The 12,772-nt window shown below is 34.7% G+C and overlaps 1 protein-coding gene across 1 annotated transcript in view; it reads left to right on the forward strand.

Moving 5' to 3' along the window:
- DCC (DCC netrin 1 receptor) overlaps positions 1–12,772 on the forward strand; it is a 1,168,069-nt gene that overhangs the window by 967,988 nt on the left and 187,309 nt on the right. Inside the window, exon 15 of the mRNA XM_060310806.1 lies at positions 4,235–4,429. Coding sequence (XP_060166789.1) covers positions 4,235–4,429 — 195 coding nt within the window. The remainder of the gene's footprint in view (positions 1–4,234; positions 4,430–12,772) is intronic.

A 12,772-nucleotide genomic window follows, 5' to 3' on the forward strand; every position in this document is an offset into this window, starting at 1 on the left:
TGAGGAACCACCATATTATTTTCCATAGCAGCTGCACCGTTTTACATTCCCACTGGGTGACTCCCTTTTTATCCTCTTCCTTTTCCGTCTATGGTCAAGCACAGTGACCTTCTTTGGTTTCTTCAAGTACTAAGTTCCTTCTTCCTCTAGAGGTTTTGCTGTAGTTATTCCTTCTGTCTATAAAGCTTTCCACCCTGAGGGCTACTTGACTGGCTCTCTGATCATTCACCTTAGACTCTTCCAGGGATACCTTCCTTGATGTGTCACGTATGTGATTCAGTTATATCCTATATCCTAGCTTACCAAGATCTCATGATTTCCTTGTTTGTTTATTCTTAATTATTTTGGTCTTATCTCCCTCAATACTCTATTCCCAGTACCTAGAACTATGACTGATGCATAGGAGATGCACAGTAATTGTTGAAATGTCACTGAGATTAGTCTGGTAACTTTCCCAGTGTGCTATATGTGAATATTACTCATTAGTGAAAGTCCGTATCATCACTCAGAGAACAATAAATATTCTTTAGAAACAAACTAAGACAGAATTCATAATTCCATAATCTAATCAGGAATGGCAGTTAACCTAGTTATCTTGACTCTGGTAGAAATTTGCGGCCTTGTTAATTTGGATATTTCAGGCAAGATATGTTCTTTGTTTTCAAGTTATTTCAATAGTTACCTTACTACTTCTCTATGCTTTATATATGCAGACATTATCCTAGAGGTACTTATAAAATCTGTCATGGACTTCTAAATAGCAAATTTGTTTTGGCCTTCAAACAAAGGATACTTACATCATTTACCTTGCATAGCGGATTTTCTAAATGTTTTATAGTTCATTCCAGTAGTAACCACTTTCATAATCTGTAAGGTCAGCTGCATTAGACAAAACTCACGCAGGTAGCATAAAAGGAAAATTGTCGTTTCTGTCTTTATATTAAGAAGTGAGTAGGTGGGTAAAAATGGGCTATTCCAGATTATGAATAATCCCCTAACACAGTTATCTTTATGATGAGGCCATATATTTTGAATGACTTAAGTCTGATACTTGACAGGCACCATTCCGTCTGGCCCAATGATCTTTTTTTTTTTTTTTTAATTTATTTTTGTCTGCGTTGGGTCTTCATTGCTGGGCGCAGGCTTTCTCTAGTTGCAGCGAGCGGGGGCTACTTTTCATTGCGGTGCACAGGCTTCTCTTGTTGTGGAGCAAGGGCTCTAGGCACACAGGCTTCAGTAGTTGTGTCATGCAGGCTCAGTAGTTGTGGCTTGCAGGCTCTAGAGTGCAGACTCAGGCGTTGTGGTGCACAGGCTCTAGAGCACAGGCTCAGTAGTTGTGGCACATGGGCTTAGTTGCTCCGCAGCATGTGGGATCTTCCCGGATCAGGGCTAGAACCCACGTCGCCCGCATTAGCAGGTGGATTCTTAACCACTACACCACCACGGAAGTCCCTGGCCCAATTATCTTAACTGGGTTGTAAGAACCCATTAAATGTTTAGATGGGAGGCAGCATATACTCTTATGTATCAACACCCTTATTTTTTTATCACGTTAAAAAGTAGTTTGATGTTTGCATCTAGGATTGAAACTCCTTTTATGTAGTGAAGAATAAAGATGAGTCTTGTGTACCGACAGCCCCTCTTCTTCAAGAATCAGTTCGTGCATTCATTACCATGGTACCCTTAAAGCTCTTATAGATGTAATTTTATGGTTATTAATTTAACTAACTTGCAGGGGGATACTCTGTGGTTTGCAGAAAAATGGAGAAATAGTTATTCTGAATTTTTTTTTCTTTTTATTCTAAAAGATGTTGAATATTGTCATTCAAATCATTAGGCTTTCATATTATTTTGAAAAGGTCATAAATGCAGAAAATCTGAATCACATTTAGTTCCTTTTCTAAAAATAAGATTAGGCAGATTATCCTATTTCAATAATTATTTCAAAAACATCAAATATGCCAGATAGAATTCATTGGAGAGCCCATTACATTTCAAGGACACTGGAGAGCCTCCATGGCAATAGGGTTGAAAAGTATTAATCCATCCCTTTCATCTTTTTATTACTTTTACATTGGGTTTATAGTAGGAAGTTCTTTACAAACATTGTGTTCTGTTGTTAAGATTTATATATACATTTTGAGATGATTTTTTACACCTTTGCATATTATATCTCCGGCATCTTCAGGGCAAACAATAGCTTGTCCCTTTTGTTCACAAATGGGTATCTTCAAGGAAAAAAAAAGAGCATCTTTAGAAAATGTTGTTGACGTAGCACCTTTAGAATGTAGCATCTTTTGAAAAGCTGTTAGTATGGTACCTAGTTTAAAAGCTTCAATAAAAAACATGCTTCCATATACCACTTAAGCTAGAAGTGTGCGTGTTGAAGATGGATAAAGGTGGTGAAGATTACATCATCTTTTGCCATTACATCAAGGAGAAAAATAAAATTTAATATTACCTTTAGTCATCAAACTCTCCTACATAATTTGACATGTATTACCTTCAGAGATTTTCAGTATTAAAGAGATAATGAACACAAATAGTTTGAATACAGTTTAAATCACTAATATTTTTGAGTACTTATCAATTGCCAAGAACTGTGCAAAGCACGTAACGGACTATTAAAGTTTACATGGGTATATTCTTTCTTAAATTTCTTCCTAGAATACTACTTTGATTTTCAAAGAATAGGCTACATGTGCCTGTATGAAACCTATCAAAATATATATCATAGGGCTTCCCTGGTGGCGCAGTGGTTGAGAGTCCGCCTGCCGATGCAGGGCACACGGGTTCGTGCCCCTGTCCGGGAAGATCCCACATGCCGCGGAGCGGCTGGGCCCGTGAGCCATGGCCGCTGAGCCTGTGCGTCCGGAGCCAGTGCTTCGCAACAGGAGAGGCCACAACAGTGAGAGGCCTGCATACCGCAAAAAAACAAACAAACAAACAAACGAAAAAATATATATACATATCATAGTATATTGTAACTGCCTTTTTACTTTTCTGTCTTTTCCATTAAACTATAAACAACAAGAGTACAGGTTTTAGGTCTGCCGTATTTACTCTCTCCTGTAACGTGATTGTCATGGGTACCTAGCCTTATACCTCAAACCTAGTAGGCACTCTACTAATATTTATTAATAGAATTATGATCAGTGTCCAGAAAATACCTCATTTCTTTAGGGATAGGATCATAGGGAAGAATGGTGATGTAAAAATCAGAAGGCCAATTTATTAATTTTCAACACAGTCTCTTTAAAAAAAATTATATCAGGGTAGCGAGTGCATTTTCTTTCTGGGAGCTGCTGCCAGTTGGTGCTACTCATAATTGGAGTGTTTTGGTGCATAATTTTATTAAATCTCCTCACCACGAAATGAGACCATTACTATCCTTATCCTCATTCTGCACATGAGGAAACTGAGGCTTAGGGAGGATAAATAAGGTTTTAAAGTTTCACATCTAGTGAGAATCCAGTAAAAATTTGAATGCTTCTCTTGATTACTTCCAGAGCTCAAGCTTTGTGTCAATCAGTATTTGGAATGCCAGTTTAATTAATAGGTAAACTCAGAGAAGATAAATAATTTGATGAGAACACACAACCAGTAAATGACAGAGCCTGGTATTAAAGCCAATCTTCACACTCCAAAGTCTGTGCGGCTTTAATCCGGGCCACTCTCTCCTTTCCTTTAATAATAAATACACTTTTCGCACATGCAATAAACCATGGGTCAAGTACCATCCTATTCAGGCTGAGCAAATCATGGCCCTAAATTTTTTATCCTGACAATTTCTTAAGAAAGGACTGCTACATTCATTTTCTTCTCTAGTTAAATCAGAGTAAATAATCCTTGGGCAAGACAGTTTTTGATATTGCATTTCCCTTTCTATTATTCTTATATCTGTGTTGATTTCACCCCTTATTAATGATACCTAAGAAGAAATATATGAGAAAAAAAGAATCCCAAGGAAAAAAGTCTGTTAGGAGAAAAGATGTATGATGCTACAGCGCCTCTGGAGGGAATTCAGTATCCTCTTGCGTTTAAGAAATCCTGAGAAAGTCAAATCAAACATAGAAATCATATCATAAACTAATAGAAGGAGGAACTCGGGCAGTAAGTGGTGCGTCATTTGAGGGTCTGTGGAACATGATATTAAGTCTTGTTTAAATGGGACCTTTTACCATGCTCTGTGTTCTATTATGAAACATGGTGTTGTCCTCGTTTTGAATTCTAGAGTCTCAAGTCCCTGACCAGCCAAGCTCTCTTCATGTGAGGCCCCAGACCAACTGCATCATCATGAGTTGGACTCCTCCCTTGAACCCAAATATTGTGGTGCGAGGTTACATCATCGGTTATGGCGTTGGGAGCCCTTATGCCGAGACAGTACGTGTGGACAGTAAACAGCGATATTATTCCATTGAGAGGTTAGGTGAGTAGCTGTGATTTTTCTTCTCTTAAAGAAAACAAATGATTTATTTGAAATTATTTTCTTTCTTGGAAAATTGTTCTTTGGAAGTTTATTTCAATTTGTAACATATATTAATTCATAACTCTCTCACCCACCCTCCTATATACACACATACATTTTCCCTGTCTGGATTTTGAATTGGGGAATTTTATCTAGACAGATACACCATAGTGTGTGTCCTGGTATGTACCCTGCCTGCGTGTCATAAGGATAGAAAAAGTGCATTGGAACATTTTTCTTTTTCCTCTGTCAATGGAAACTTCTAATCTTAATAATTCTTACAGAAAGAAAGTCAGCAAATTTTTTCTTTCCCTAGAAAGATATTCTGTCAATTTTTCTTTAACCGTGAATTATCTAGTCACATTACCTTCCCCCCCCCCTTAGTATTTATAGATAAAGCTTGATGGATATCTCATTATGACTGTAGAACAAGATTTTAAAAAAGGAATTTTCAACCAAGACAGTAACTTGGAGCAATCAAACTCCTCTCTACATATATTCCTGATCCCTCCCCATCCAACTTCTCTTACAGTATTTAACCTCCTTTTACTGAATACAATACTTCTATTGTGATGTTTCTGAATTCATTGAAACTTTGTTTATTCAGAGAGGGTTAACATGTGCAAAATTTTCATATTCATTTTACACTGGATTTTCCATAGTGCAATAAGAGATTATATCATTAGCAGAGGGAAATAAAATGAATATATGTCATATATAGCGTGCCAATAAGTTAAACAATTGTCATAATGCAAAAAGCAAGTTGATTCTACCTGTTGATTTAACACGATATTATTTGAAGTGAAGTACAGTGACCTTCTCAGTGAAAAGGCAACCTGATTGAATTGCTGCTTATTTGCAGTATCTCTCAGAAACTGAGCATTTGTGATGAGAAGCCTGATTTGAATTTGAATAGCTAAAATGCAGTAGCAAGAAAAGGTTTTGTCACTGCAAGAGGAAAATTGCACTGACCCATTCTCTCTATAATTTCTTCAAACACTAATAAGAGAAGCACCTTCTGCAAATCTCCACAATTTAAGAACAGTATGACAGTTATAGAATTAAAAATGAATTAAGGAAAGTTGTAATACTTTTAAGCATAGGGTCAGCCATAACTTCAAGTATCACGATTGTATTTTAGACTATAAAAAGCTACGTGGTTTGTAACTGACCAGTAAACCTCCTCTTTTCTTTGGTGAGAGATGAGAAGTTCCAAATAGCATTTTGTTTGTCAGCATAGTAACTCACTATTTAGACAGCAGGTACTGTGACCTGCATCAGGACTAGAAATACACCACCATTTTGAACAGTATCAAATATTGCCTGATTTAAAACAAAACAAAACAAAGCTTACCTAGTGCAGCATAGAGTTTCATTAACCAATGTTTGTACTATTAGATGTTTATAATTAATCTTTTGAAATCTTCCTCCTTTTTATTCAAAAGTCCTAATGCCAAGTTTGGTGTATACACATGGTGTAGATGCACAATATCTGAATTCTAGCAATGTTTAGCAAAATTAATTTGAAATCAGGTCCCTTTTTTAAAAAAACTTAATATTTACTGTCTGCCAGTCTATTGATCAATCTATCCATCAATCACTTTATCTTTTCATCTTTGTGGAGATATTTTTATAGATAATGAACTGTGCATATATAAAGTGTACAAGTTGTTGAGTTTTGAAAAGAGCTTTATTAAGTTAATTCTCAAACAATATACTGTGTATTTTTGAATTTCTTGTTTAATTTCTCTCAGCAATATTTTATAGTTTTCAATGTAAAGGTCTTGAGTTTTTGAATATTTTTGTTAGAGTAAGTCCTAAAACATATATATATGAATTATTCTTTAAATTTATTTCCCAGCTGTTTGCTGCAAACAAACTGATTTTTTAATGTTAACCTTGGTATCCTAAGACCTGTTAAATTCAACTATTTGTTCTACTAGTATTTTTATAGATGCTCTGAGATTTTCCATTTAAATGAGCATATTATATGAAAATGGGAACAGTTTTATACTTATTTTCTGATCTTCCTGCGTTTTATTTCTTTCTCTTTCTTTCTTGCAAAGATGAAGATCTTCAGTAAAATGTTGAATAGAAATAGTGAAAGCAGGCATCTTTACTTTGTTCCTAATCTTAGGGGAAACATAAAATAGGACTCTATGGTCAGGCCACTCAAGATGGCTGTTCTCTTGCTCTCTGTCAATCCCCAGCCCCACCAGTGCCTGTTTCACCTAAACCCTAAACCCAAGACTGACCTTCCTATGCACTTGCCCCAGGCCCCAGCTGGTGATTGTTCTTATCAAAGGGGCCGTGAGAGGCGTGCCCCTCTACTGGTTTCCCTGGTAGCTAATGAACTCACCTGAGGTCAATTCCCCTATAACTGGTAATCTCCACTTCACTCCCGGAAGCGAAGACTGCCGCTATGTCCTGCCTGCCATCTGCCCGAACATGGGTGGCTGTCACTCCAGGACCTTGCTTCAGAAGTGTAAGCTCCCTTGTTCATTGGTGTCTCTGTTGCTGACTCTGGGCTCTTTCTTCGGTCTTGGCGCTATGCAGATGCAGGGCTTGTAGGCCCGCGGGGTACAGCCCAGCAAGGACGTTAGTTAGTTGTAGGTTCTTCATAGGTGTCTGTTATCACATTGAGGTAGTTTTCTACTATTCCTAGTTTTATGGGAATGTTATCATGCTTATTTGTTGAATTTTTGTAAAATAATTTTCTGTCTCATGAAATGGTCATATATTTTCCCTCTTTTCATTTTTTTTAATATCATTAATTATATTGATTGATTTTTGAAGGGTAAATACCCATTCTTATATTGCAGGATTTAATTAGTTATTAAGGATTTTTTGCATATATTCATAAGTACATTTGTCGATAAATTTCTATTTATTTAGCGACTTTTTCTAGTTCTTTTTTAAAACTAAGCTTATACCAGCCTCATAAAATTATTTGAACAATTTGCTTTCTCTATAACTGAAAAAGTTTGTGTAAAATTGATATTTTTTATTTCTTGAGTATTTGATAGAATTCACTAACAAAACCATGTGTATCTGAGATTTCCATTCAGGAAGGCTTTTGAAATGAATTAAATTTCTTTAACATATACAGGTATTTTCATATTTTTAATTTTTTCTTGTATTGATTTTGGCAAGTTAATTTTTTCATGAAATCTGTCTATTTTATTTTGTCACATTTGTTGGCATAGTTCGTTCATGATATTCTCTTACTGTTTGTGGTTATCTGTGGTGATAACTGCTTTTACATTTCTGATATTAATGATTTATGTTCTCTTTCCTTTTTGTAATCAGTCTAGGTAGGGGTTTATCAATTTTGTTGATCTGGTCAAAGAAAGAGCTTTTAACACTAATGATTGTTTCTACTATCTATCTTTTTTTCTTTCATATTTGCTCTTGACTATTTTCTTTCTTATACTGAAGTCATAATTTGCACTTCTATTTGTAATTTCTTAAGGTAGAACCTCATAATGTAGGCATTTTAAGCTATCGCTGCACCACTTTCCTTGCATTCCACAAATTTTTTTACTTTTTATTTTTTTTGCGGTACGCGGGCGTCTCAGTGTTTTGGCCTCTCCCGTTGTGGAGCACAGGCTCCGGACGCGTAGGCTCAGTGGCCATGGCTCACGGGCCCAGCCGCTCTGCGGCATGTGGGATCCTCCCGGACCGGGGCACGAACCCGCGTCCCCTGCATCGGCAGGCAGACTCTCAACCACTGCACCACCAGGGAAGCCCTCCACAAATTTTTATATGTTGGATATTCATTATCATTTAGTTTAAAATATTTTCTAATTTTTCCTTGATTTCTTTTTGCCCTATGACTTATTGTGTTGCTTAATTTTACAATTTTGGGTTTGCCTAGTTATCTTATTATTATTGATTTTTAATATTTTTATCATGATAGAAAATATACTCTGATATCACTATTTTTTACATTTAAAATTTTTTAACCATTTTTAATTGAAGTATAGGCAATTTAAAATGTGTTAGTTTCAGGTGTAGAGCAAAGTGATTCAGTTATCCATATATATATATATAGAGAGAGAGATTCTTTTTCAGATTCTTTTCCATTATAGGTTATTCCTAGATATTGAATATCCCTGTGCTATGCAGTAGGCCCTTGTTGTTTATTTACTTTATATATAGTAATGTGTATATGTTAATCCCAAACTCCTAATTTATCTCCCCTCACCCTGCTATTTCCTTTGGTAACCGTAAATTTGTTTTCTATGTCTGTGAGTCTATTTCTGCTTTGTAAATAAGTTCATTTATATCATTTTTTGGATTTCACATATAAGTGTTATGATATTTGTCTTTGTCTAACTTACTTCAGTTATATGTTAATCGCTAGTTCCATCCATGTTGCTGCAAATGGCATTATTTCATTCTTGTTTATGGCTGAGTAATATTCCATTGTGTATATATACCACCTCTTCTTTATCCATTCATCTGTCAATGGGCACTTAGGTTGCTTCCATGTCTTGGCTATTGTAAAAAGAGCTTCTATGAACACTGCGGTGCATGTGTCTTTCCAAATTAGAGTTTTTGTCTTTTCTGGATATATGCCCAGAAGTGGGATTGCAGGATCACATGGTAATTCTATTTTTAGTTTTTTTAAGGAGCCACCATACTGTTCTCCATAGTGGCTGCACCGATTTACTATTTTTAAATGTTTGAGATTTGTTTTAGGGACCAACATACTGTTAATTTTGTTGAATGTGCTATGTGAACTTGAAAATCATGAATATTCTGCAGTTAGTAGATATAGAGCTCTGTAAATGTCAGTTAGATCAAGTCTTTGATAGTGTTTTTCAGATCATCCATGCCTTTACTAAAATTTTTGATCAGTAGTTTGTGAATTGCTAAGATTGAGTATCAGAATCACCTTTTATAAACATAGAATCATCTATGTCCCCCTTTAATTCTGTCAAATTTTTTGCTTCATTTATTTTGAGAGTCTATTATTAAGCCAGTATAGATTTATAATTGTTATGTCTTCTTGGTAAATCACCTCGTTTAGCATTATAAATGTCTCTCTTTATTTCTGATAACATTCTTTGTCTTCAAGATGACTTTATCTGTTATTAATATAGCAACTCTAGCCTTCCTTTACTTACAGTTCACATGGTATATCTTTTTCAATCCATTACTTTCAATTTGTGTCTTGTATTTAACGTTTGTCTTTCTCTTGTAGGTAGTATATAGTTGGGTGTTGGTACTTTATGAACTGAAAATTTCTGCTTTTTAACTGGAGTTTTTAGACCATTAAAATTTAATGTAATTATATGAATGGTTGAATTTAGGTTGATCATTTTATTTGTCTTTTCTGTTTGTTCTCTCTCTCTTTTTTTTGTTTTTGTTTTATTTGCCTGTTTTCTCTTTCATGATTTGTCCAAGTTCTTACTTAATTTTACAGTCTGCTTACTTTTATATCACCCTCAGATATTACGTTGTTTGGGTTTTTAGGTTTTTCCCTCTCTCTTTTTTTTTTGGTATTTTGTTTAGAGTTTATAGCTGTTAGCAGTGGGATGGTTGAGCTAAAGGGTGCTCATACCATCATAGCAGAACTGGAAACTCATAGTCCCTTTTTAAATATTTTTGGACAGGTGCTATGGTGAACACTCTTGATAAAAATAAACTCGGTTTCTAGGAAGTGTATTTATCATCTGAATTATATTTGGCACTACTTCACTTATTTGTGTTAATAAATATAGTCTAAGAATGCTAAAAAGTAAATAAAGGTGGAATTGAATATAATTCTGAATATAGGTTCAGATGCATACTTTTGTCTCTGCCATAATGTTTAATCTTGGAAAAGTCATTTGAACTCCAGCCTTGTAGTATTTCAGTGGAAATGCAGAATAAGAGTACCTTTTATTCCCTATTATGTGGTATAAAGAGTTAACAGACATTGAAAAGAGTTAACACAGGTAGAGTAGTTGGTCTTCATAAGAGATAGAAATACTAAATTTTGCATCATGATCATTGCAAAAATATTAAAGTTTTGCCTTAATTAAAAGATTTAGTTTTTTTTAGGTAAATGCATTGTCTAAATATTATCAAAAATACTTTTTTATAACACTAACTGGAAATATTTTGCTTGGGACTGTTTAGTAATTTTTTTTAATTAAGAAAATGGGTTCCATTTGTGATTAAATTTGTTTATAATCCAGTGATATCAAATCTATCAAAGGTTTAAGTTTGATCTCTAGCAATGAATTATTGGTTATATATGGCACAGTAACCTTTTTATTCTCATACCGTGGGACCCTCTAAACCTCAGTTTTCTCATCTGTATAGTAGTAAAGTATGCTACCTTACAAGCTTTTTATGAGATTCAATTGAGGTAATAAAAGTATAGCCATTTGCAAGTTTTTAAAAGTTAAAAACTTTTATGCACACATACATAAGGCATTGTTCTTATTATAGTTTTGTACATCAGTAGTTTAGCAAATATAAATAATGTAGTTCCACAGGCTTTGAACTGTGTGTTTTTGTAACCTTGAAAGTTATAGTGTTCTATACCTAAAAGTAGACTATTATATCATACACAATTTTTTAAATAGTTGAAGATTCCAGGATTTTAAACTCAGATAACTCATCAGATGCATGAAATTTTATAAGACATACTCATTTACTAAAATTAATATGAAACAAAAATGTAAACGACACAGTGACATTCAATTCAGTGTGAAAGACAAAAATGTAAACTCCTGGTTTCAGCTATAATAGAATGCTGATTAGAAGATCCTGAGTGGGAGAGTTTGATTCATTCAGCATGAGCACTGGTTGCCCAGAGAGGGGTAAGGACAGAAGAGAAAAGGTCATTTTATGAGATCATTACTCTGAATGTATCAGGAAGAATGGATTTGATTTTTTTATGATTTTTTTTTTTTTGAGGTTAGCATCTTCTAAACCTACAGGCATTCTTCAGCAGTGTTTAAGGCCAGCCTCAGGGTGATTCATTAATAATATGTACCATTCTATTTGTAACTCTTTTCTCACTTTTTACTCCCTGAAATCCAAAGCAGATACATTGTCTTATACCCAGTGCGTTTTCTAAGACTATTTGGAATCTATTACAATAGATGAATAGTATTATGGAACAAGAGAAGGAAATATCTTCTCAATGGAGTAAAAATTATATATATATATATATATATATATATAATTACATATTATATATATTGTATATAATGTCATCTAGTGTTTACAGACAACTACTATGCATTTCTTCCAAGGACTTTACAGGTACCAGTCTATTCCTTCATCTTCTCCATTATTTTAGTGTCAAGTATCATCCCAATTTTTTAAATGAGGAAAAACAGCAAAAGAACTAAAGTAAACAGGAAAAGTTTAAGATAATTTTTTAATGAAGTTGAGTTACGTTAACACACTCAGATAAATATTGTGATAAACAGCAAAAATCGATTGCTTTAGCTTGGAGAAAGGAGACTGGCATCAGTTTTGAGCCTGATCAAGACTTGCACTAGGAGACATTACTTCAGGGAAGTTCCAGTTCCTATAGGGAAAAACAAGGTATTCTGGCAAAGTTAAATCTCTTCAATTCAACAGCAGAATAATATGATCTAGTGAGATAGGACACAGTCCTAAAATTTCTGATCAAACACAAGTTATAGATTCAGGTATGACTCCCAGAGTTTAATCATGGAGGTCTGAGAGTTGTTACCTTGTGAGCCAGATTCAGGGCTGACTTGGGGAGAAAAGATAGAGAAACAGATGTCTGGATATATTGTATGATTAAGCACTTATACTTGTGGATTAGTATTTCTTCCTTTAGTTAAGTCATTTTCTGCCCCATGCAATTTGAAGCTCTTTTATCAGGCACACGGTTCCTTAGGATGGTTACATACTTTTGATAAATTAACCACTTTATCCTTTATGAGCTATACCTCTTTATCAGTGGTAATATTCTTTTCTCTGAAATATACTTTGTGTCTATTAATATAACAACTCCAGCCTATTTTTTGTTTGTGTGTTAGCAAGGTATATATTTTTCCATTACTATTTTACTGTCAAACTATTTGTGTCTTCAAAGTGGGTTTCTTGTTGGCAGCAACATATTGGGTTGGCCAAAAGGTTCGTTTGGGGTTTTCCATAACATCTCACAGAAAAGTCCAAATGAACTTTTTGGCCATCCCAATAGCTGGGTCTTGTTTTGCTGGTTTGCTTATCCAGTATGACAATCTCTGACATTTAATTGAGGTGTTTGGGCCATTTACATTTAACCACATTGATGTGGTTGGGTTTATATCTACTGTTTTGCTA

The sequence above is a fragment of the Globicephala melas genome, chromosome 13, assembly GCF_963455315.2.
Source record: "Globicephala melas chromosome 13, mGloMel1.2, whole genome shotgun sequence".
Taxonomy (NCBI): Eukaryota; Metazoa; Chordata; class Mammalia; order Artiodactyla; family Delphinidae; genus Globicephala; species Globicephala melas.